We start from the raw sequence: 23,051 nt of genomic DNA on the forward strand, positions 1-23,051 counted from the left end.
CGCCATCTGGCGATGCTGTCTAAAGTGGCTTCTTGGTCAGCACGTGACACTGCGCGCGGCGTGAAAATGCGGCATCATGAGGTGTTCGCTATAAAAGCTGCTGACCAATGTATTCCCTAATGTTTCTTCGCCTAAACCACCGCCGTGTATTTCGTTTTCTGCGCAGCCTCGAAGAACAGCCTCAAAAACGCCCGTTGGGCGAATTTAGGTGCACGTAAAAGAACACCAGGTGGTCCACATTTCCGCAGTCCTCCACTACGGCGGGCCTTACAATCAGAAAGTGGTTTTGGCACGTAAAGCTCCATAATTTAATTTTTAGTTGGACGATTCTTTCCATGATCACCGAATTGCGAAGCATTGCGGTACTGCTGCGCTCTTTAGCAAGTCGTGAATGTACCTGATGGCGAAATTTTAGCACAGGAGTGACAATAAAAGTGTACTTAGAGGTGCATAGTTGAGAAAGGGTCAACCTGAAGAATGACACCGATGGTACACGAACAAATTTTATAAGTCGCCTTAGCAGTATTATCATGAAACGGGCCTACGCACTCATGTTTCATTACATTCTGAAGTTATGCCACGCCGCAAACAAGCAAATCGAATTCCTGCTCCCGGAAAAATACAAGGGACAGAGAAGTGTTACGAAGTGAAGCGATCTTGCATTAATCGGGTAAAGGCGCTGTACCCCCCGTATCAGTAGGCAAGGGGGCTTGCTTCAGGAAGATAAGGAAGATAATGTTTAAGGAAGATAATTTGACATAAGTTTGGGCCTGAATAGCTGAAGGAGGACGAATTGTCGGTATCAATCAATCAATCAATCAATCAATCAATCAATCAATCGATCGATCAATGAATCAACCAATCAATGAATGAATCAATCAATCAATGAATCGTGCACCACGTGCCACACCCATAAATGACACAATCGTAAGGTTGTGCATGTAACAACCGTAAATAAGAAGTTTTGAAACACGAATATTCAAATGCCTTGATTGTTTTTACATTGCAGGACTTCCAGTTACGAAAAAGAAGTCAACGATACGGATCATCATTACACCTGAGTCAAAGGCATGGACCACGGCGCGTCGAACATTTCAATATGGGCCTAGAATGAAACTGTAAACGAGCTACTCACGAAATCGCCAATCTTGAACGCTCATCCGACATGGCGAGCAACGTGTACGGTTCGTGTGCTTATAGTGTGTCTTTGAACTTATGCACTTAGCTAGTAGTTTTAGAACAAAGCTGTTAGTGCGACTATATAGAAGCGTTCAGAAGCAATACGTGCCTATTTTTACGGCGTTCTGGGAGAACTGCACTATTCACCGAGTTTACGTATATATGTTATAGTGGGCCACGTTATGAATGCTGTACGCAAATATAGTCTGAAGGAGAACGGCAGATTGGGAGAGTTGGTGGTTTTCCACAATGGGGGGAGGGGGGGGGTAAAAAAAGAAAAACAGCGCTACAAACGTGCACCGGGCAACAGAATAGAGGATGGGACACAAACAGCGCCGTGTGTGTCCCATCCTCTCTTCTGTTGTCAGGTGTACGTTTTTAGCATTAATTTTTTTAAAGATTATGCAAAAGTAATGTTTCACGTTCGTGGAATAATGAGGGCTCAATGACAATTGATAAACGTTCGTTTTCTGCCGGTCAAGAGACGGTATACAAATGCTTATGAAGTTTCTCAGCAGCCGTGGGAGAAGCAAAGCCGGCAGCAAATCAATATATACAAGGCGAGAATAGGGGATATGTTATGGGTGACCGGCAAATGAAGTGTGAACTGTGCAGGCTACACGCAGCCCTTGCAGGGCACTAGATTATCGCAAGCGTATTGTGCGACTCGCATAGGAAGCTTGACTAGTGTCCTGAAAGAAGCCCATGCGCCACAGTATTGCTCTTCAAGAAAAGGGCAATCTTATGGGTGATATGTGGCAAACGGTTAAAGGGCGTCCGTAAATTATGGGCTCTCAAAAAATTCCTTAAGCAAGCGCTCGAAAGCGTTGTACGACCGCTATAGGCAATGTTTCCCAAACCTTAGGAGAACAGTATGTCACACCAAGATCACATGCAGTTGAAATAGTAGCCATGTTAAGGCGAAGTGGGGTGAAAATTCATGCGGTTCGTCATTAAACATGTAATTTGTAAATATTTGCTGAACCGCTGCTTTGTTTTAGTACTTTCATGCGTTATACGAGGTACATACTAGATTTCCTGGTGTCATAGCTCAGTTAACTAAGTGAACTGGCACCTTGTTTACATTCAGTGAATATAAGAGAAAGGCTATGAGTAATACATAGGCGAAGGTAATATGGTGTGCAATGATTAGTGCTCTTGCTGTACATTGCGTAAGGAAGTGCTTCGGAGCATTACGACGACAAAAGGCGCAGAATATAACGCACAGTATGTGAACACTTTTGGAGAAATTGAGATGAAATTTATTCACAAAGCGGATAACTTCAATCATGTACTATTTCAATCAAGCCTTCAGTAATAGGACATTAAGAAAAGCTTGACCAATAGAAATATTTAGGAATTTCAATGCTGTCTTACTTCATGTGTCACAGACACATTACGCACATTAAGGATAAGGCAATAGGTTCCTTGTAATTCTTGCGCCGTAATTTCAGTTAGTTTCCGGATAAATTAAAATAGGTATGGTATTTCACTAATGTTCGTACTTTACTTGATTACGGTTGTATCTGTTGGGGCCAGTACACGGCTTATCTCACGGAACAGCTTGAAAGCGCGCCGAATAGGGTACCTAAGTTTGATCTCAATAATTATACTAGAAAATTTAATATAACAGAAAGTAAAATTAAATTATCGTGGGAAGCATTAAAAGACCGACGAAAAAATCTGAAATTTTTTTCATACTGTTTATTATTCTAAAACAGGTATTGAGAGAGAAAGATATATTAAGCCGCCTACTTATATGTCGATAAGCGATAAGACGCGACCATGCACTGAAAGTCCGCGAATTCCCTTTCAGGGGTGACGTCATTAGGTATTGTTTCTTTGTTCAATCTATAAGAATACGGACTGCTCTTTCATCTGGCATTGTTAATGTGGAAAACGATGATGCGTCTGATATCACGCTTTATGTACGTGATCACTTGTTTCTTTTCTTTGCGATGTGACCCCCCCCCCCCCCCCGTCTGTAATGCCCGTATGAGCGATGCAGGTATGGAATAAATAAAAATAAATAACAATACCCAAGTGTTGCTTGCGAAGTCAAGTATCCGCGTATTAAACATATTTATTGTTGATCATTACTTAAGAAGGTGCTTGAAAGCGTTAAATGGCAGTTATCTGCTTTTTCGCTGTGTACCGAAAGAACTTTACGTGAATGCAGTTTACATTCAGTGGAAATAATGGCCATATAGGAGGCAGAGGGTAGGGAAGATATAACGTTTCCAGCTTAATGATGCGTTTGTAAGGAATTACTGAACCTGCCACCGAGATCAAACTATTACTATAACAGGAAGGCTACGTTTTAAAGTATATCGTTTAGCTACTGGCAAATGCAATTCCTGGTGCAACTGCTCGAAAGAATCAGCTTCAATGGGAATGGTGCTGTGGTTCTGCAAAGTCGCACTATTGTTTTTTTTTCTGTTCTTTTGGCGTTCGTCACGACCGCGACTACTGGATGTCCACTTGATTAATTTTTTCTTCATTCTATTCTTACTTACACAGTACTGGCTGCTTCCAATTTGCATCGTGCGTGGAATAAATAAAGGCCTCGTATTAGGCATGAAGTCTGGGTTAGCGTGCTTACTTATTGGTGTATTTCTGAGCGTTCTTACATCATACTGAAGATGAACTCGAAGTGAGTTTTTTTTTTTGGGGGGGGGGGGGGGAGCAGTGAAGAGCGCCACGTAACACTTGCGTCTACGGATTGTGTTCGTGCTTAGAGCAGCCCAGCGAAGTCGACACCAACTTCGACACGGTTTGTTGAGCTTATTCTTGGCTTAGGTTCAGTTGAAGCACTTCCTGGGCTGGCTGGCAAACTTTTGCAAATGTAGCAGCCATGTATCATCTTCTGGACAAGGATACGCACTCAGAAAATCCAGTGACGCTCTCTGACGTCATATGCGCCACTATGCAAGACCTGCATGGTCGCATATCAGTGAGGTCCCTTGCATCGTGGGCGACAGTGACTCCCGGAAATTTCTATAGAAGAGGTGAACTTGGATAATGTTCGCCGATATGCTATCTTACGCGGAACGACCGCTTCTGTTGCATAATCCGCCATTTTATCAGCTCACGGGGGCACAGTAACAGAAGCAAGGTGCGCGTTTTGCGAAGCCATCTTTAGCGGCTGGATACAGCTCACCTCGAACTTGAACATTCACTTAAAGTACGTACGATGTAAAGGCTGTGAACATTGGTGTAAACATTCTATTCTGTTATTATTCAGATTAATTTAGTGCCGACTAAAATAAAAAAAACTATAGCCCAATGTATTATTTAAAATATTGTTATGTTCATAGACAAAGATAATGTTCAGTAGCCTGGCAAGGGAAGAATTCATGATCGCCAGTCAGCCTCTACAATGTGTTCAAGAGCACGTTTATCTATGTTAATTAATCACAGGGGACCCTGATCATGACAAGGATAAAACTCGATTCTAGTACATAGGGCAGGCATTAGCAAATACTGACTGGAAGCTTACCACTATCGTTGAAAGTAAAACTGCACAGTCATTGCATTCTACTGGTCCTAGCATATGGGAGCTTCTTTGTTAAATAAGCTCGACAATGAGCGATGGAACTAGAAATTGCAGGCGTAATGTTAAGAGACAAGAATAGAGTGGTGCGGATCAGAGAGGAAACGGTGATGGCTGATAGCCTAGTTGACATTAGGAGAAATATATGAAGCTAGGCACGCCATGTTATGTGCTGGAAAGATAAGCGGTAGATCGTCAGAGTTACATAGTGGGTGCCAAGGAAAAGGAAACGCGGGCGAGGAAGACAGAAATTGAGGAGGGGTGATAAAATTCGGAAATTTCAGGCATAAGTTGTACTCATACAGCGCAAGACAGGGGCAATTAAAGATCATTGGTACAGGCCTTCGTCCTGGAGTGGACATAACGATAGACTGATGGTGATGACGATAATATTCATGGGACACGCGCCGACTTAATGTGTGATGTGAAGTTTGATGTGAGGTGAATCCAGTTATAAATAAAAAAAATATGCAGATGCAATACACGCATTGAAATCTACGTTGACACTTGCCAAGGTTGACGACTGGGCGTGTTGGTATGGCATATTAGAGGTTGGATTGCGCAACATTTTGAGGAGACAGACACAAGAAATACACACACCACGGAGCGCTCTGTGGTGTGTGTTTTTCTTCTGCGTGTCTCGTCAAAACGTTGCGCAATCCAACCTCTAATATGTTGACACGTAACTTTCGTAAAGCCGTTTATAAAATGTTATGCAACTGTACACCTCCTGCACCGCGTTTTGATGCATAGAAATTACGTGTTAGGCCATAATACGTGGCGACTCCTACCACGCGCCCCGCGCGATCGCGCATTGGAGTGTTCGTGATCGGCCCATTTCGCTATGACGTTGTCTCCTGCAGGGTCGGCCCACTTGTCTATTGTTTGACGATGTGGTCATAGTGCTGTTGCACTATCTTCGGTACAACCCCACTTCGCTCGGTATAAACCGAGCGAGCAAACGCGCTTAATCAAGAAAAAGAAGTCACAGAAAGCGTCGTTTTAATAACGGAACAAAAATACTACGTCACGAATCAAAATTAAAGCAAATTAAATGTTATACGGACGTGTGCGCCAATTAATGCCTAATAGTAAGTGTGAAGTAAGAAAAATATTACATGGTAACTAAGGAAACATAACGGGAAGAAAAGTGTGCAGAAACCATCGACGATAATTGTCCGTGTATGCGTATAGCCGAACGCCTTGTAGAAAGCTATTCGGTTCATTAAAGGAATGATGCGCGTTTAATGGCAAACATTTGATCCCCCGCCCTCGGGCTCTTTAGCAGCACCACACCGTATACTCGCAAATCCACCACGGCGAGTTATTCGGTTTTAATGTACGCCGTAATGGGGTGCAACGGAACAATTTTGACTTGGCTGTGGGTTTTTGAACGTGCACCTAATGCATGGTACACGAGACGAGACATTTTGAATTCCGCCCCCATAGGAAAGTGGTCGCCACAGTGGGGGTTACACCACGTGACCACGAGCTTAGCAGCCCTACCCCAGGGCCACTGGTCTTCCAGGACGAGTGAAACGACTATACTCATGCAACATGCAAGCAGCCGTACGCGAGCTGGTTGAGCCTTAAAAAAAATAGGTAAAAGAACAACCTCCAGCAAGCAAACTCCACATTTTTCTATTACCCAAGCGCTGGAAAATAAAAATACTGTGTTCTGTTCGCTTTGATGTAAGAGTTCACTGCTCCGGGATGGCGCCAAAAAAAATAACGAAGAAAAAAATACAAACACCGAAGTGCCCGTTGACGCCAAGCATTTGCTCTTTCACGGGATAACAGTTGTTATAGTCATAACACAGTGGCCGTCACGTACGATGTAAGGGAGAAAACAGAAAAAAACAAGCAAGGCAAAAATAATCGTTATGTTACCTAGCTCAGGTCCTGGTCCTTCGAGCACGCTGACATCTGGAAACGAGCGCTTCTTGCGCTATTTTACTACTTCTGTGACAGCGATGACAAATATACTCGCTGCTGAGCATTTCTGCTTATAAAAAAGAAACGTGTGGGGCAGCTCTAGGGTTTGGTTTGAATTGATACAGAGAAAGCAATGTTTTGAGGAACTTCAGACAAATCGCTGCCCTTTTACCATTGAAGACCTTCACAGTTGATTAATGGGAGCCAGTTAGCAAAATCACTTCGTGAAATGAAAGTACTCGCTCAAACTGAACTGCACTTACAATTTACAACAGGCATCGTGTAACACGCGCCCAGGCAAACGCGAACCGATCTCACTCGATGATGACCGCAAGCCTCACTGTCATATCGCAGGCATGATAACGAGTGCCGGCAGAGGAAAGCGAGCGCGCTTGTGGCAAGCTCGTTTCACCTTGTAACTGTACCCAAAACCCAGATTACGCGACCTCCAACACTTTGCGCGCGTGATGAGGTGAAACAAATGAGGCAAGCTGGAAAAAGCCACTTTGTGGCATTTCTCTTCCCTGAAGCATGTCTCACTGTTTGGCGCTTGCTCCTGGCCCTGCTAGCTGTGTTGACATTTACAGCACAAGCACCTGTGCCCGTCAAACGACGATTGCACACTTATGTCCTGCAGAAGGAGTGAATGCCTCTGGCGCTAAGGTCGGTGACAGTGCACGCAGCCGCCGACCTGGGCAACCGAATGCGAGCGGGAGGACTGAGTTCGAAGTAAAAGCAAGCGACAAAATTCTTTAGTTATTGCTCGCACCTTTCGCGTCTCCATCAGGGCCCCTATTTCGAAAGTCCTTGAAACCCCGACATTGACTTCGCCGGAAATAACATCGTTGCACGAAAAGCCCATAATCAGACAGCCGTTTGATCGATGTCAAACAGGAACACGATCAATGTGAAAGAATTGCACACACGTCGAGTAGGTCAGCGTGCTCTCGGCATAATAGAGCGTGGCGCACGTGGCGGTCGTGCGTACATGTGTCAAGGCTCGAAGACGATAAACAGCCACCTTCACACCGCGACCCGCTGATTAAACGGCGCGAAGGTAGAGGGTCGAGGGCCTGCAAAGATTACCAGCGGAACTGCCTCGTTCAGGCCTGCCGCGAGGCAAACGCAGATATCGCGCCAATCGGAAGCTGGCTGCCCGCCCGACTTTATTGTGTCTAGCGCGATTTCTGCGGCACGTTTCAGCGTAAACTCTGAAAGGACTCCACGCCCTCCGCATCAGCAGTCGGAGGCTCGCTGTCGAGAATGCAAGCGCAAGTGCTCCGCATGAGAGCTTTCGCAGCGGCGAACACCCGGCGACCCTCCAGTACCGCCGTCGGCGGGCTTTCGAGCGGAAACCATGCTGTTCGAGCGAAGCCCTTCCAAGCGATACCGAGGGTGCCATCTCTGCCGCTGATAGGCAGCTCGTGGATCTACTCTCGCCTACTCGGTAAGTGTGCTCCCGCGTTGTGCGCGGCATTAGCAGCATGAGCGAATGTTACGTGCTCTCTACGCAGCTGGCTGCGCGACCAGTGTCGACACGAGCTATGCGGGATGACGAAAAAGAAAGATCTGCCTGGGCACGGGCTGAGAGAGGTCGGGCGAGTGGAAGAACAGTATTCTAACGCGAAGCTACTACTACAGCTTCCTTTTTCTATGCTATACACTGAAACGAAACGTGCGCTGTACGTGCTAGTTCCGTGCTGCATTATGGCGCACGAAATTACCATCCGATAGGTCGCAGGAATACGTGCATCAAATGGACGTCTAGTCTGGCGGCTGTTCTCGCGCCGCCATACACACTATGCACCCACAATGCGGCTTCGTGTTAAATAACCTTGTAAGGCGTTCGGCTCTGTATCAAGCGTAAAGTAACGGGTGGCGCAAGGGTGGCCCTGAAACGCACTGTACAAACGCACTGAGTCGTTAGAGTAGGCCCTTCTGATAATTAATCGAAGCATCTAAGTGCTCCGCGTAAAGCATGTAATTTATTATAAAGTTTTAAAAATCTACATCGTTGCCGATCACAGCACACTGCTCGGGGGAATTTTCAGCCGCCCCTACCCATATGACGTGAATCACCCAATTGAAGGCAGTAGGGCGAGCTATCCGATTGGCTGCCCAGGGTGCGTCATCGATAATTTTTCCACCTTTATGGTGAACAAATCATGTTCGTAATAGTTGGAATGCTGAAAGATACATTACAAAGTAGTTTCATAGAGGTAAGAACCAGAAGAAATGGGGTTAACCGTGGGGCCCGATTTTTATTAATCATCATGAGAAGCCAACAAACAAAGACAAGACATCAAGGAAAACATAGGGGAACTTACTCGTACTTACTATTTGAATTGAAGAAATGATAAATTAATGGCAATGAAAGTGGATGAAAAAAGACCTTGCCGCAGGTGGGGAACGATCACACATCTTCGCATTACTCGTGCGATGCTCTAACCAATTGAGCTACTGCGGCGCGGTTTCCCCGTCCACTTTCTTGGGTATTTATGTGTTACTAGTAGAACTAATCTTGGGAGTTTCAGCCAACGCCACCACTCACAAACCTTTGTGGCGGGTGTCGAACATCCTTTCTGCCGCAGGCGTCACGAGTACGTGATCTTTCTGGGTCAAGGCAACTGGTCAATAAACCCGTACATGCTTTAGAGACAAACTGCTTTATCGCCCCGTATCGCCATGCATAATTTGACGGCGATGTACAACGTCAGCGGGGTTTTGCACTTAAGCTGCACTTTGCATTGCTGCGCGTGCGTAATCGGGCAAACCGAAGGAACAATTTGACCTCAGTTATTTTGGTTTACACGGTTTCTTTGAAATGTAGAAACGCGGAACTCGATTTTCATGCAATTAGTACCCTTGAACCCACAATGTAAACATCTGCCGCAAATTTTGTAACCAATAGACGTGTACCTAAGTAGTTCAACTGTTTGATTGATTGCTTTGGTTCTTCTTGCAAATGATTTCTGCCTGGGAAGATAATCATCCCGCAGTGAAGTAGTTCGAGTAACCCTTGTGGGTGTTTTTCTTTTCTAAAAAGGTCTTCGAAGTACAAGAAAGAAAGAAACATTGTATACCGAGCGTATTATGAGTTCATTTTACTTTTCACTGGACTGCCTTGCAGAATTTCGCTGTGAATATCCCACCCTTGACACTCAAATTCACTGCTGCTAGTATGTGAGATAGTGCAACTAGTTACGTCTACAAGTTTCGTAACATTGTATATTACAGTCATTACAACTTGATTGGTCACAACTTAAAGCGAAGCTTTCTTTTGCTTTCCGCGCGCAGTTGCCTGTGCGGATTGGCTCGCGCGTGCCGCTGGGTGCCTTGCAACACCACCAGATGGCGTTCGCCTCCGCGCATCCCATTTTGTTTTTTGTACGGAGGAGTACAACAACAAAGTTCACTAAAGGGTTCAGAAACTTTGGTTAAAAAAAATCATCGTGGTCATTTCTTTTCTTCTTTAACATGGGTAGGACATTAGGCAATAAAATAGCAAGAGCTTGGTGGCGCAACCCACCGCTCCAATTTAAAGGGGACGCTCATAACATCCATCCAGCCATCCCTGCCGCCGCCGCCGCGGCAGCGTTTCAGTTTGTGCGTGTGGCACGTGCTGCGCTTGCTTTTCCATGCGACAAAAATGTAGGTGCTGGGCTGTGGAAGTCGCCTTCTGGGCTGGGACAGTGTAAACATTACAATCGCCGCAGCCTTAAGAGCGCCCTTTGAGCTGGCGTCTGAACAGCGTGCTGGTCACGTATGCAGAAGGAGCGCGTAAACGCGCGCCGGAAAAAGGGCTCCAAAGTAACATAATTGTTGTATATGTGCAACGTTTATCAAGCGTATTGTCTCTTGTCACTGCGCGCCGCGTATCTGATGCACGCGGTCGCTGTTCACATATGCTATTGTATCGCTAGCCAGTCGCATGCCTCGGCTGCGCTCATGCTCCCTTTATAAGGCCAAGCCACTGAATCGTTGCTGTCTGTTTTGTTCATGTTGCTGTCCGAATAAATACTTGACTTCACGGCGCCTCTGGTCAACATTCCAAGTAATATAATAATTTCATCGTTACCATTGCATCATTAATTGCTTTGTGCCATTAAATATTTTGCAGCGTTAGCTAGTGACTAATTTTATACGGTGTCTTGTGTGTTTACATGTAACTGCTTTATGTTTACACATCCTACTAACCTCTAATGGGAGGTCCCCTGTACAGTGTCTTGTTTAGGAGACTATATGTATAATCCCCATTTGTAACATTATTATTATGCTCAATGAAGAGCTCTCAAAACATGTGAAAGTCTGCGCCGAGAATACCCAGTCCCGAAAGAAGCATCGTGTTGAACTGGAGTACGTTCGCTACGCAGTGAAATGTGGTGCAGAACGCTGCGGCCACGGTGCGATTTGCCATGCGAGGCAACAATAATGCTTAAGCCTCCCGGAGATTACGAAGAATGGCGCAGAATAACCCCTCAAGGAAACACATCTCCCGGTGCGTTTGCGTACTACGCAGACAAACAGCAGTGGTGCACGCAAGGTCAGGTTTAGCATCAACTCACCACTCTCGTGTTGGACTAAACGCTGAAGAAATTACATATTCGCCGCCAACACCACCTCTAATTATTGTCCGTCAAAGTAAACGACATCCAAAGCTTCGCTTACGTCGATTCCCCCTTGCGTGCGATCCGCAGACTTTTTTTTTCTTTATCAATGTTTACTGTCTTCGTTAAACATTCTTCGCTTGTTTATTATGAACAAGTGATCACCGCTGAGTTTATTTATTTAGCCCTTAATTCTTCTTTGCACCTTCAATTTCCTAGAATTATTTTGTCATTTTGCTCGACGTCAAACTTACCATTGTCCAAGAGTTGCATTGTCCGAAGTCTTGTATTTACGTACTTGTGCTTCCTACGCTATCTTGAGTGTTTTATTATTGCTATGGCCTCTTTGTACTTGAATATGTTGTCGTTTATTTATTTTTTACACAAGGCACCGTAGTAGTAATACGTTCTTGTTAAATCGTGTATCCCTTTAAATGTTACCACAGCCTAGTGAAGCTGCTTGCTAGCGCTATTGGCCAACGGTTTGCGCCATTTTTTTTATTGCTGGAAATAATGTTATATGTATGTATATAGACAATGAGCAAAAAGAACAAGGTAAAAGCGAGAGCCCACGTATCGACAAGTGTACTTGGCTTTTTCAAGCGACATATGCTTTCTTCGGCACAGTATATATAGATAGGGTTCGTCTAAAAGGGGGACAGGGGGTAAGCCGAGTGGGCGAGACAATGGCCGATTGTGTGTTAGCGGCGAGGGTGCAAAAGTGATAGGCGTGCTATTGAACATCGGTGGAGGCATGTGAGATAGCGCCGTGTGTCAGCCGGCTGACGTGTCACTGTAGGTTCCTTTTTTCGTGAAAGGGACCTGGACGGCGGGGGTGGGGGGATAATCTGCTCCGTTGGAGGTCAGTGAACTATCGTCTCTCTGCAAGAGAGAATACAAGAAGCGGCAGGGAAAAAAATAAAATGGAATAAGTATATAAAAAAAAACTAAGGAAAGGGAGGAAAGAAAAGAAGAACCAAAACACTAAGCAACCCAATGGAAAATAACGAAGTGCTGTTGCCTATAGCTTGCAATTTAGCATAGCGAATAGATTCAAAAGCTCCCTTTGAAATGCTTATATCTATTGGTTGCAGTGTCTTGAACTCATAGATGCGGTATGATTCTCTGCACTTTCTGTCTCACGCCGAACAGAAATTTGACTGCAGGATGTAGAGTTCAAGTTGATGCAAACTGTTACCTGGTTGGCTGAAATGCTCGGTGACGGATTTGGGAAGTTTTCTAGCTGTGGTCCAAGCGATGTCCGTTTAACCTGACGTTGATTGATTGTCCCGTTTCACCAATTTATTGTTTGTTATAGAAGGGACATTCAACTCACCCCGGAGCTAGTGCAAGTAAAGCTAGCTTTCACTTCGTGGTTATAATAAGTGTATTTGTGGTGCTTTTAATTTTAATGTCACTTTGAAAGTGCCTGCAGGTCTTGCACCTGAGGCGACAACGTGCTTTTATTACGTGTTCATGTTGTTGGCTGACTTTTGCGTGAACTAACATGTCATTAACATTACTGTTACGACGATAGGTCCCCCTTGGTATCGCCGGGAGCACTTTTCTCAGACGCTCGTTACTTGATAATATTGGGTGGTATTTTCGTAGGATGTTGTTCATGTTTGAGAGGGCATTAGAATATCTTGTTATAAAGGCTGGTGGTGTATCAGATTCGGGTGTAGGCTGTTTCTTTGGTAATTCTGGCTGCCTCTCCAATCTTGACACGACGGCATAAGCTCTGTCGAGAGGAATTCGTGAACAGCTTCTTTCTGCTAGCGTGATTTAAGGTAATTTAGGTCGCAGATGTAATCGTTGTCTGAGCTGTAGATTCTTCTTATTCGTTCCGGTTGTCCAACAAAAGTTCCATGCTTGCAGTGTCGCGGGTGATGACTGTTGTAGTCCAAATATTGCTGGCTATCAATTGTGTCGTTCTCAGTTTTCCGTTTTCTATCGCTAAAGGGCATCGTGTCAAGGAATTTGATTTGACTAGGAGAGAAGTGAGCAGTAACTTTATTACTAGGGTGAAAGCGATTGAAACGGCTTATTGTGTTGGTTGATGTACTTGTGCCGTGTTACCACACTCTAAATATGACCTCAATGTAGTGCTATAGGGGTTGGGCTTCAAAGGGTATGATTTTATCATGTTTGCTTCAAGCAGTCACATGAAAATGTTGGCATCGTGGGAGCGAATAGTGATCCCATGCTGGTGCCGAAAGTTTGGAGGCAGTGAATAGAATCGAATTCAAACTATTTTAGCATGAGAACAAACTTAAAGAGTGAGAGGTAAACTTAAGGAGCGTGCGCTTGGGGATTGACTGCGAGGGATTTTAATACGGCTTCAATTCCTTCACTCATGGGTACGTTGTGTGAAGCACAAAAACATCTGAGGTGACTATGATAGCGTGGTCGGAAAGGATTTGGTGGGCGTTAATGGCGTCGATAATTCGAAGGAAGTGGGACGTGTCTTCAACAAAAGTTGAGTAGGGGGTGGGAATGTTTGACAGGTGGTGATTTAAGAACTTAGATAGTGACACGATAGGTGTGTCGTGATCAGACACTATAGGCTCACCTGGGATTTTTGGTGTAAATATCTCTTCTACGGGAGCCTTATGTAGGAAGAAGATAAAAGCGGCCAGCTTTTTTGTCCTTTGGCATCATGAAGCGATATTTAGATTGCGTGATCAGTTCCCTGGACAGGATCTCCGCTATTGTGCTTTGCACAAGAGTGCTGTAGTTTGAAGTTGGATGAGAGTCGAGTTTTCTGTAACGGGTGTTGTTGCGCAGTTGTCTGGAGGCCTAATTTTTGTACTTTTCTATAGGCCAGATTACGAGACTGCCGCCTTTTGAACTTCATCTCCATCATGGTATGGTACGACAAATTCAATGTAGTAAAGCCTATAGGTAATTTGGAACGTAACGTGTGATAAATTCCTTTCAATAATTGACCATGTCGCCTGAGTGGGGCTTGAAAATCGTAATACATATATACTTTGCAATGTCACACTGCGAAAATACATGAAAAAGCAACCCTTCGAGATAACAGACGCACGCGTCGTTGATAGAAAATCTTATAATTCACTGCGAAATCACCGTGATCCTGTTTCAAGCCCGCTTACAAATGAGACACTGGCAATCAGTAATACAGTCAATGCTCACGGGCATTTTAATGACAGTACACTGATAAGGTGCTCCATAATTGCCCGACCTCTGTGTTACGGCCATGGTCAAGGAGTGCATCGGGAGCTTTATGAAAGCCTTCTATGGCCGGATATGCAAAAGTCCGAAAAGCCCAGCCGCTTCCTCAGGCAAGGCATTGGAAATTCTATCAAGGTGATTTTCCAGTACGTCGATATCATTATCCAAGAAATTATACTTTAATTTCCGTGGTATATTTAAGACCAACGGTCCTCTTTAACCAATATCCTGCTGTATACGGCTGTCATGCCTGATGATCCATCTCACAGTGCGTGTCTTTGGGCACCAAGTTCTCCGATGGTTGCAGAACAGCAATTACCGCCTGCGTGACTTGAGACAAATATTCTTCAGGTAGGCAGAATTGTTAAGTGGACAAATTGAGGAAAATGAATGGCACTGAGGGTTATTTACCTGCCTAAATTACCTAGCTGTCTCTCTAGAAACAATAACGGAGGTTCAGACATGCTGCATGCAGGCCTGGCGCCATAACCCGTGATTGATGAATGAATGCCCTTGTAGTCGGACATCAGGTAACATCACTCGCTGTTACAGACAATATTGTGAATGTTCAGCTACCTTGATCCACATAAAAAATAAGAACAAAATATTTTGCTTTGTCTAGATGTGCGGCACAAAAATGCTGAGGTCACATGCCAAAACAACAATGGCATATCTGTGCGAGCTTCCTTCAAAGAACATGCTATGCGAACGTTTTGGCCGACGAGCCCCATGAACTCGTAGTTAGGTGGTCATACCAAAGCCACTGACAGTAGCTGCGACATACATTTCCGCCAAGTGCCAGGCTCAAACGGGGTCCCTTAGTGGCTTGAGACACAGCTAATTTCATACGACTTCCACACCGTGTTGGCTATAGCAAGGCGTATGGAGTATGCGAATCAAGAGGTATGGCACAAAAAAGTAATGGGTAGAGGCACCGTATTACTAACATGCACCGGCCATTACTGCTGCCCATCTATTCGGTGCTACCTTTCTAAAACTAGTGTCTATTGATTTCAACAGAAATCGTATTTCATTTACAGGTAAGCACCATCCAGACCAGAGGCACAAGGCATCCATGGAGATGTACAAGAAGTATGGGCCTATCGTTGTGGAGAAGCTGCCGGGCCGTTACTCCTTAGTGCACCTATTCGAAGGCGTCGACATTCGTAACCTATACCAGGAGGAAGGCAAGGAGCCGTTCAGGATGGGTGCAACGGCCTTCAAGGATTACCGAGCGAGCAGACCAGAATACTACGCCGACGTGGGCATATTAAACCTGTAAGCTTCAGACCTTGTACCGCAGGTTCAGTGGTAGATAACAGCATTCATGTGTTTCCAACAAGGTGCTTGTAGCGTGTAGCCTTTGTCGGTTTGATTGCACGTTGGATACTGTGGGAATAACACTTGTCTAGACTGGTCGAGTGGTTAGTTTGGCCTCCATCATTTGGCGAAAAAAAATAACAGGCTAACTCCGCATAAGGACCCGCATGGCCATGCCTCATGCCACATGATCGGTCCATGCGGTATGTAGGAGGTCCAAGCTAACGTTAGCCAACGTGGTCGACGAAACAAATTATTTATAAAAACACTGTGCGAGATAAGACAATCTTACGGTGTTGGGTTGCCAGAACGCTGACCACCTAACAACGTATGTTTTATAATTTATTCTTGCACTGTGTATTTCTAATATCTTTTTTGTTGAACCGCTTGACTGCTGCTAGGTGGGACACATGGTAGAACAAACGGATCTGGAATCCAGCAGCTACCACTAGGTATCATCTACGGACACTCGCGCTGTCTGCAGAGGACCACTCTCGACTTGCGTGATTCGCGCTGTAGTTTGAAAGGGCGTTAAAGAAAGCTTCTCTGAGGAACCCACAAAGAAAAATGCTGTTTTTTTTACATACGGGGTGATCATTTAAATTTTACAGAATTTTTCAAAAATTGTCTACCACGGATAGCATAATTCCATGTCATTGCGCTGGATTATTCGAAGAAACGGACATTAGTAGCACGCGAAATCTAAATACATATTCAAATATTTAAGAAAAACTCACTAATTACCTTTTTAATTATATACGTTAAGAAACATATCAAGATTTACGAATTCTAGTGGGTGACATTGCAAGGCGTATTCACTTGAAATTGATCTTCAGGATGACAGCGGTTTCAACATATTATTTCCCGAAATGTGGGACTTAATACATTGGCGTTCCACTTACTTTCTTGCTTCAGTGCATAAAAGGGCCTTTTGTAAAAAAAAGTAAGTGAAACAAAAGCGCATTTTTACGGTGAGGGTTATGTCCCATATCTACAAACTGATGTCATTCTCTAAATTCCTTCCAAGTTCATAGGCCTTGCAATCTCACCGGTTACAATTCTCAAATTGCAATATGTACCTTAACGTAAGTAATTAAGACGCTAATTAGTATACTTTCCATAAGTATTTCTATTTGTGTTTGGATTTCACATGCTAGGAATGCCAACGTCTTGGAAGAATCGAGCTCGAGTTCTACGATTATGTCATTTGCGACAGGTGATCTTTAAAAAAAATTTGAGAACTTAAAATGGTCACCCCGTGTTTTTTATGCGCATATGTGGGATTATTTAGATCTGAGTGACCTTCCTAATTTTTGTGTGCGTGTCCATGCAGTGCGTTTTTATATTTTCGCTGTATTGTAATCTTGCTTTATTACCTTAATATTACAGTGAACACCCTTACTTATTACTGGCTTCACGGGGTGCCTAAGGTACACTAATAAATAAATAAATAAATAAATAAATAAATAAATAAATAAATAAATAAATAAATAAACATAAAGAAGGCGAGAAATTGTATAAGTAATGTACGGCGACGACAACCTTGCCACGTGCATAAATAATAAAATAATGTTTCTTTCGTTCCGTCATCGCGAAACCGCTTTACGATATTCACATGAATTATGGGATACCCGCCGTGGTTGCTCGGTGGCTATGGTGTTGGGCTGCTGAGCGCGGGGTCGCGGGATCGAATCCCGGCCACGGCGGCCGCATTTCGATGGGGGCGAAATGCGAGAACACCCCTGCACTTAGATTTAGGTGCACGTTAAGGAACCCCAGGTGGTCGAAATTTCCGGAGTCCTCCACTACGGCGTGCCTTATAATCGGAAAGTGGTTTTGGCACGTTAAATCCCATAGTTTAATTTTTTTTAAATTATGGAATCTACGAGTTCATATCGCGAGTACACTAGATTCCTAGTCGCTATGGTGACACGGAAAGTCTAATCATAGCAAGCTTTAAGTGCTAAAAAGAGTTCGCTGCTCAAGCGCAAAACGCGCCTTTCTGTATACGAAGTTTCTCGAATCTTATCGCTTGTTATGTTCGTAGTCTCTTCTAACAGAACCTTGTGTAATGAGATTGTATGCATGATACGAATTGTGTAGTACTTTGTGGAAAACACGCGGGCACCCGCGATAACGCTGGAAGCTTCGACGACACTTGTATAAAAGCCGCTACAGCGTGACAATACCTACAGCTAGGATTTCTTGAACGAGTTGAGTGACCGTAACTCTTGACACGGCGGCCGCATATCGATGGGGGCGAAATGCGAAAACACCCGTGTGCTTAGATTTAGGTGCACGTTAAAGAACCCCAGGCGGTCAAAATTTCCGGAGTCCTCCACTACGGCGTGTCTCATGATCAGAAAGTGGTTTTGGCCCGTAAAACCCCATAATTTAATTTTGTTTAACACTTGACCTGCGATTGTGGGCTGGTCGGGACACCTGTTCTACTATCGCGCGGCCGTTGGCCGCAGCCCTTAAATAATTTTAACTCCACTCTTGAAGACTCCCAAATATGGAGCGCAGCAGTAGATAGCTGAATGAGCAGAGCATCAACATATTAAAGCGATAGCGTTAAGGGCCCCGTGTGGCAGAAAATCCGGCGACTGGCGTCCGACGTTGTTTCGGCAAAAAGATTTCGAACCGCAGACGTACCCAAACCCTCCATGTGGCGCAAGAAAGCTACTGAACGCATTGAATTTCTCAAGCTAAAATAGGGAGAAAAATCGTAATATACGACTTACACACAAGCTACAGATATGATAGAGTCGGATTATATTTGACTGTACGAGAAAACAAGTCTGTTACGCGAAAACTCAAAAGAAACCCACTTTCCAGCGTTTAACCAATTATAGACCGGCCCGGTGTCTGCCATTTGTACGCGCCGGCACCCGAGGGTATTGGGCAACGGTGGTATTGGGGGCCACGGAGCGGTGTGCCCGGTTCCTTGCAATACCTCGAGGTAACGAACGCCTTCGCCGCACCGCGGGCTGCGCAAGTGGCCGCGTTTCTACCAGAAGGCCCACCTTCGCGCATAGCGTTCGCGGCCAGCGTTTCCCGGTAAACATTACGGTTACATAAGCCGCGGTTGGTGGAAAGCGTGAGAAGCAGTCACTGAGCTTTGCATGCTATCGCGCTCCTCTGTCCAGAGGAAGTTTTAGCTAGGGACAAACTCCGATGCAGCCTATTCAAATGCATTTAAAACGCAAAACCGTTTTTCTTAGATAACTCCTGGACCGATTTTAATGAAACTTGTTGCATTTGAGAGATAAAGTGAAATTCTAGTGGCTGTTGGAAGCGGAATTTCGATTTACCTAGGACCTGAATCTGAAAAGAATTTGAACGATTCGAGAGTTCGAAAAAAATGCATGCACGAGGTTTAAATATTAACAGCTCTGCATCCAGAACAGATATCGCGATTCCGTAAACGGCATCCATTAGATCGCTCAAAGCGGACAAATTCGATTTATATCTTACGTGAATTTGTTACGTTGTGTACAACGGTTCTGCAAAAGCTGCATTTCCATATTACTGAATTTTTTTAGACTCACGTGTAACATATGAATTTTGTCCGCTTTAGATGTACTATCAGGTGCAATTCACAGAATTGTGACATCAATTTTCCTTGCTGAGTTAGAGAGCTGTAAACATGATTGTTTCGTTTTTTGAAGAAGTTCAATTTTCGCCAATTCTTCAAAAAAAAATTGACGGTCTAACTCAAGAATTCGAAACCAACAGTCACGAGATTCTAAGTTTTTCTTTTAAGTGCAACAAACCTCGCCAAATTTGGTGCAGTGGTTGCCGAGAAAAACGAATTCTCCTTTGACATGTATTTAGTAGGAGCACCCAAGCCAAAGCTTCTTCTTAAAGACGACGCTTAAGCGTCCTCCAGCTTCCTTTACTGTTTCCCACTTTCGTTGTGGTTCGTAATAAAATACTGTTTTCAGCATTTGTTCGGTAGACAAAAAAAGGGGGAAAGTTGACCCGCCGTGGTTGCTCAGCGGCTTTGGCGTTGCGCTGTTAAGCACGAGGTCGTGGGATCAAATCCCTGCCGAGGCGGCCAGATATTGATGGGGGCGAGTTGCAAAAACGCCCTTGTACCGTGCATTGGGTGCCTCATAAGCACATTGTGGTTTCGCCAAGTAAAAACCTTAGAATTTATAACAAAAAAGTGTAAGAGAGCCAGGGAGCTTACATAATCATCGCCAAAGGCAGCACACGTGAGAGCTCGGATACGCACCCATGTAAAGAATGCGCTCAGGGTAGGACTTCCTGCGTGATGAAGTTTGCAGAAACACACATATTTTTCTTGATCCCCAAAAACTTGCGCTTGCATTGCGCACAAACAGTAGTTGCTAAGGTAGTCACTTAATCAATACGATCGAGTGTCCGTAACGGCTTTCGAGTATAAAACAATTAAAGATTTTGGGGTTTGACAGGCCAAAACTATTTTCTGATTATGAGGTACAAAACAATTGAGCGCTTGTTGAACGCAACCGCGAGGACTTCATCACTTTCCATTGCGTCGGGAGCATCGTTCCGAGCTTTTGCTCGAATAGTCTGAGCTCAACGTTAATGATCGCTGGCATTACATGCTATTCAGCTTGACGGTGACAATTCATTTTCATGGAAATCTATTCATTCGGAGGTTGTTTCGAAATATTCACAAAAATGATGAAAATGGCGGCTTCCAGACCGGCTAAGATCAGTGGTTTTTCCCTACCACGAACAAATGTGCGCCCAATAAAAGATGACTTTTGCTAGACGGAGTCTACGCGTATGATCCACAATAAGACCGGAGCTGAAAAGCCTCTTTCACGAAGTTGGAAGTTTAATGTTGGGCATAAAATGCATGTTGAAAAACTTCGAGGGCACTTAAGCTTCACGTTTAAGAGTGGAACGTGAAAGCATTTACAGATCCCCGACTCCTTCTGACGCTTTACGGCAACTGCAGCGTATGTAACCGTCCTGTTTATCGGAAAACACTGGCGGCGAACTCTTACATGAAGGCGGACTTTCTGGTAGAAATGCAGCCTCTTGCGTGGGCCGATCCAGGAGGTAGCCCACAGCCACGCCAAAAAAATTGCATCGTTTGAGGTGTCTGTTATTGTTTCCCACTTTTAATATTTCAGTCTAGGAAGATTTAACCTGTAATGTATGCAATGTCGGTGTTTTGCTTCATTACATTTGTTTATGGGTTATCATCCTCAAAATTTCGAGGAATAACTTTGTCAAGAATGTAAGACAAGGTATGAGGAACTTTAGTGATGGAATTGTACGGTAATAGAACCCGCATGTGCCGCATGTCATACTTCATTCACAGTTGCGCTCCACATGAGTTTAGCTTTAGTTTCTCAGATCTAATAAGTGAGATTTCATCACGTCTAATACTCCAGTAACACGGGCACCAGCGAACTCCGTTGACATGAAACTCCCTAATTAAGATTTACGACGCTGGAGTTGCGACCATGCTATACAGCATAATGCGAGCTTTCGACGGGCGCCGCGTGGGACGGAAACGGCGCTGCGGCGCTGCCCTTTCGCGTGCAACTGTTCACATATACAGCAGCCATTAAACATAGCTTTTCTTAAAGCAGTATTAACGCGATAGCGTTAAGGAGCTCGTGTCGCAGAAAAGCCGATGTCGTCGGCGTCGGTGTCGGCGTCGGCGTCCGCGGCGTTGGCCGTGAGCGATATTTAATCTAATAATATAACAGTGAGAAAGTTTGCTTTATATTACCGCAATACTTGTTTTCCAAGCATAGGGAAGTTGAAAGCTATGCTGGCCACACTGCGCACTTGCTTTCTTGCGTGGGAATCGTGGGTCACGTTGTTTGACCCGTGCGCTTCGAGTTTGACGCAGGTACAATGACAATACATGCTTTATACCCTTATCACACGGGCACCCGCGAACTCCATTTAACTTCCTGTGTAATTGTGCGTGCGTGGTTTGTTCGTGGTGAGCTCAATTGCTTCCAGATGAGTGACGAAGTGGACGAACGAACGAAATGGCGGAACGACAATTCGCCATGCGGTACGGCGAAGCATTGGTGTGGAGGGTACAGGCACTATGTCCTTAAAAACGAATTAAAAATTCCCATTGTGTGACGTGTAAACGAAGGCAATAATAATTCTGCTAGAATTTGTAAGTGAGCCAGTTACGACGATTTTATGAGCGCCGTTTTCTTCGCAACTGTAGTTATCTGGTAACGAGAGTACTCCATCCAGCCGTAATGGTCATTGCCGAACTCCCTTTGCCGAAATCTCCATTTAACTTTCTTGGCGCAAGGCAGACCAACTGATGTAAGGACGAAGAAAGTTAAATGGAGTTCGCGGGTGCCCGTGTGGTAGGGGTATAAAGCAGTTATTGTCATTGTACCTGTGTCAAATTAAAAAAAACTGCCACAAAATACATTCAGAAGGCGATGAAAGTTCACTTCTTTAACGTATTTCACTTCACTTTAGTGCCTTAAGGATCCAAAAAAAGGAAGCTAGCAATGTGGACGAGATAAGAAACGGAAGGCGCCGATATTCTAGCTGAGATTAAAAGCAATAAAAGAAATGAAGACCACTCCACTCTGTGAATACCGAATGGCAGCGGAAGCTGACAACAGTCAAAGCTCTCAAACGAAAGGCAAAGGGCTTTCGCTGCCATTCCATCTTCAAAAAGTGGAGTGGTTGTCATTCGTTCGTTCAGCATCGCGGGAACGTCCTTCGTCGGTGGTCGTTTCGCACCGGCGCCGTTTACATTCTCGTTGCTGTTCCCTCCGGCTCTTCTTGTACACATGTTGTTCTTCGGGTGTACGAACTATAAGTGTCCGCCCCATCGATAACGCAGCTGTGTTTGGCGCCGATACCTCTCCTGCTTTTATAACGCGATAACTTTGACGTCACGCTATTGTTGACGGAGAGCGTTCTAATCTGTTCCGTATTTTGACATCTGCGCCGCCACACTGCACCCGTACGTGATCATACTCAAAGTAAACAATGTAACCCATGAGCATGGGTTTGTTAGAGATAGCTAAGTCTGTTTCCATTGCCGGACGCTGAAAAAACTACGGAAGTTTAGTCATATACAGCTTTCGCTGTAAAAACGAATTGTCTACACAGCATAATGCATAGGGCCGATAACCGATGCTCCATTAAAGTCAGCGATGAACAAGGAAGGGGAAGCGCCGTCGAGGACGGCACATGTAGTGTGGCGAAATTAGGAAATTTTCATGCATAGGATGGTGTCAGATGGAAGAAAGACAGCTGTA

General features: G+C 44.6%; 1 protein-coding gene across 1 annotated transcript in view; it reads left to right on the forward strand.

Moving 5' to 3' along the window:
- The first annotated feature begins 7,788 nt into the window (after positions 1–7,788).
- LOC142579863 (putative cytochrome P450 49a1) overlaps positions 7,789–23,051 on the forward strand; it is a 30,299-nt gene continuing 15,036 nt past the window's right edge. The window contains exons 1-2 of the mRNA XM_075690487.1: positions 7,789–8,114; positions 15,513–15,750. Of these exons, the coding sequence (XP_075546602.1) occupies positions 7,931–8,114; positions 15,513–15,750 (422 nt within the window). The 5' untranslated portion in view covers positions 7,789–7,930. The remainder of the gene's footprint in view (positions 8,115–15,512; positions 15,751–23,051) is intronic.

The sequence above is a fragment of the Dermacentor variabilis genome, chromosome 4 (assembly GCF_050947875.1).
Source record: "Dermacentor variabilis isolate Ectoservices chromosome 4, ASM5094787v1, whole genome shotgun sequence".
Lineage (NCBI taxonomy): Eukaryota > Metazoa > Arthropoda > Arachnida > Ixodida > Ixodidae > Dermacentor > Dermacentor variabilis.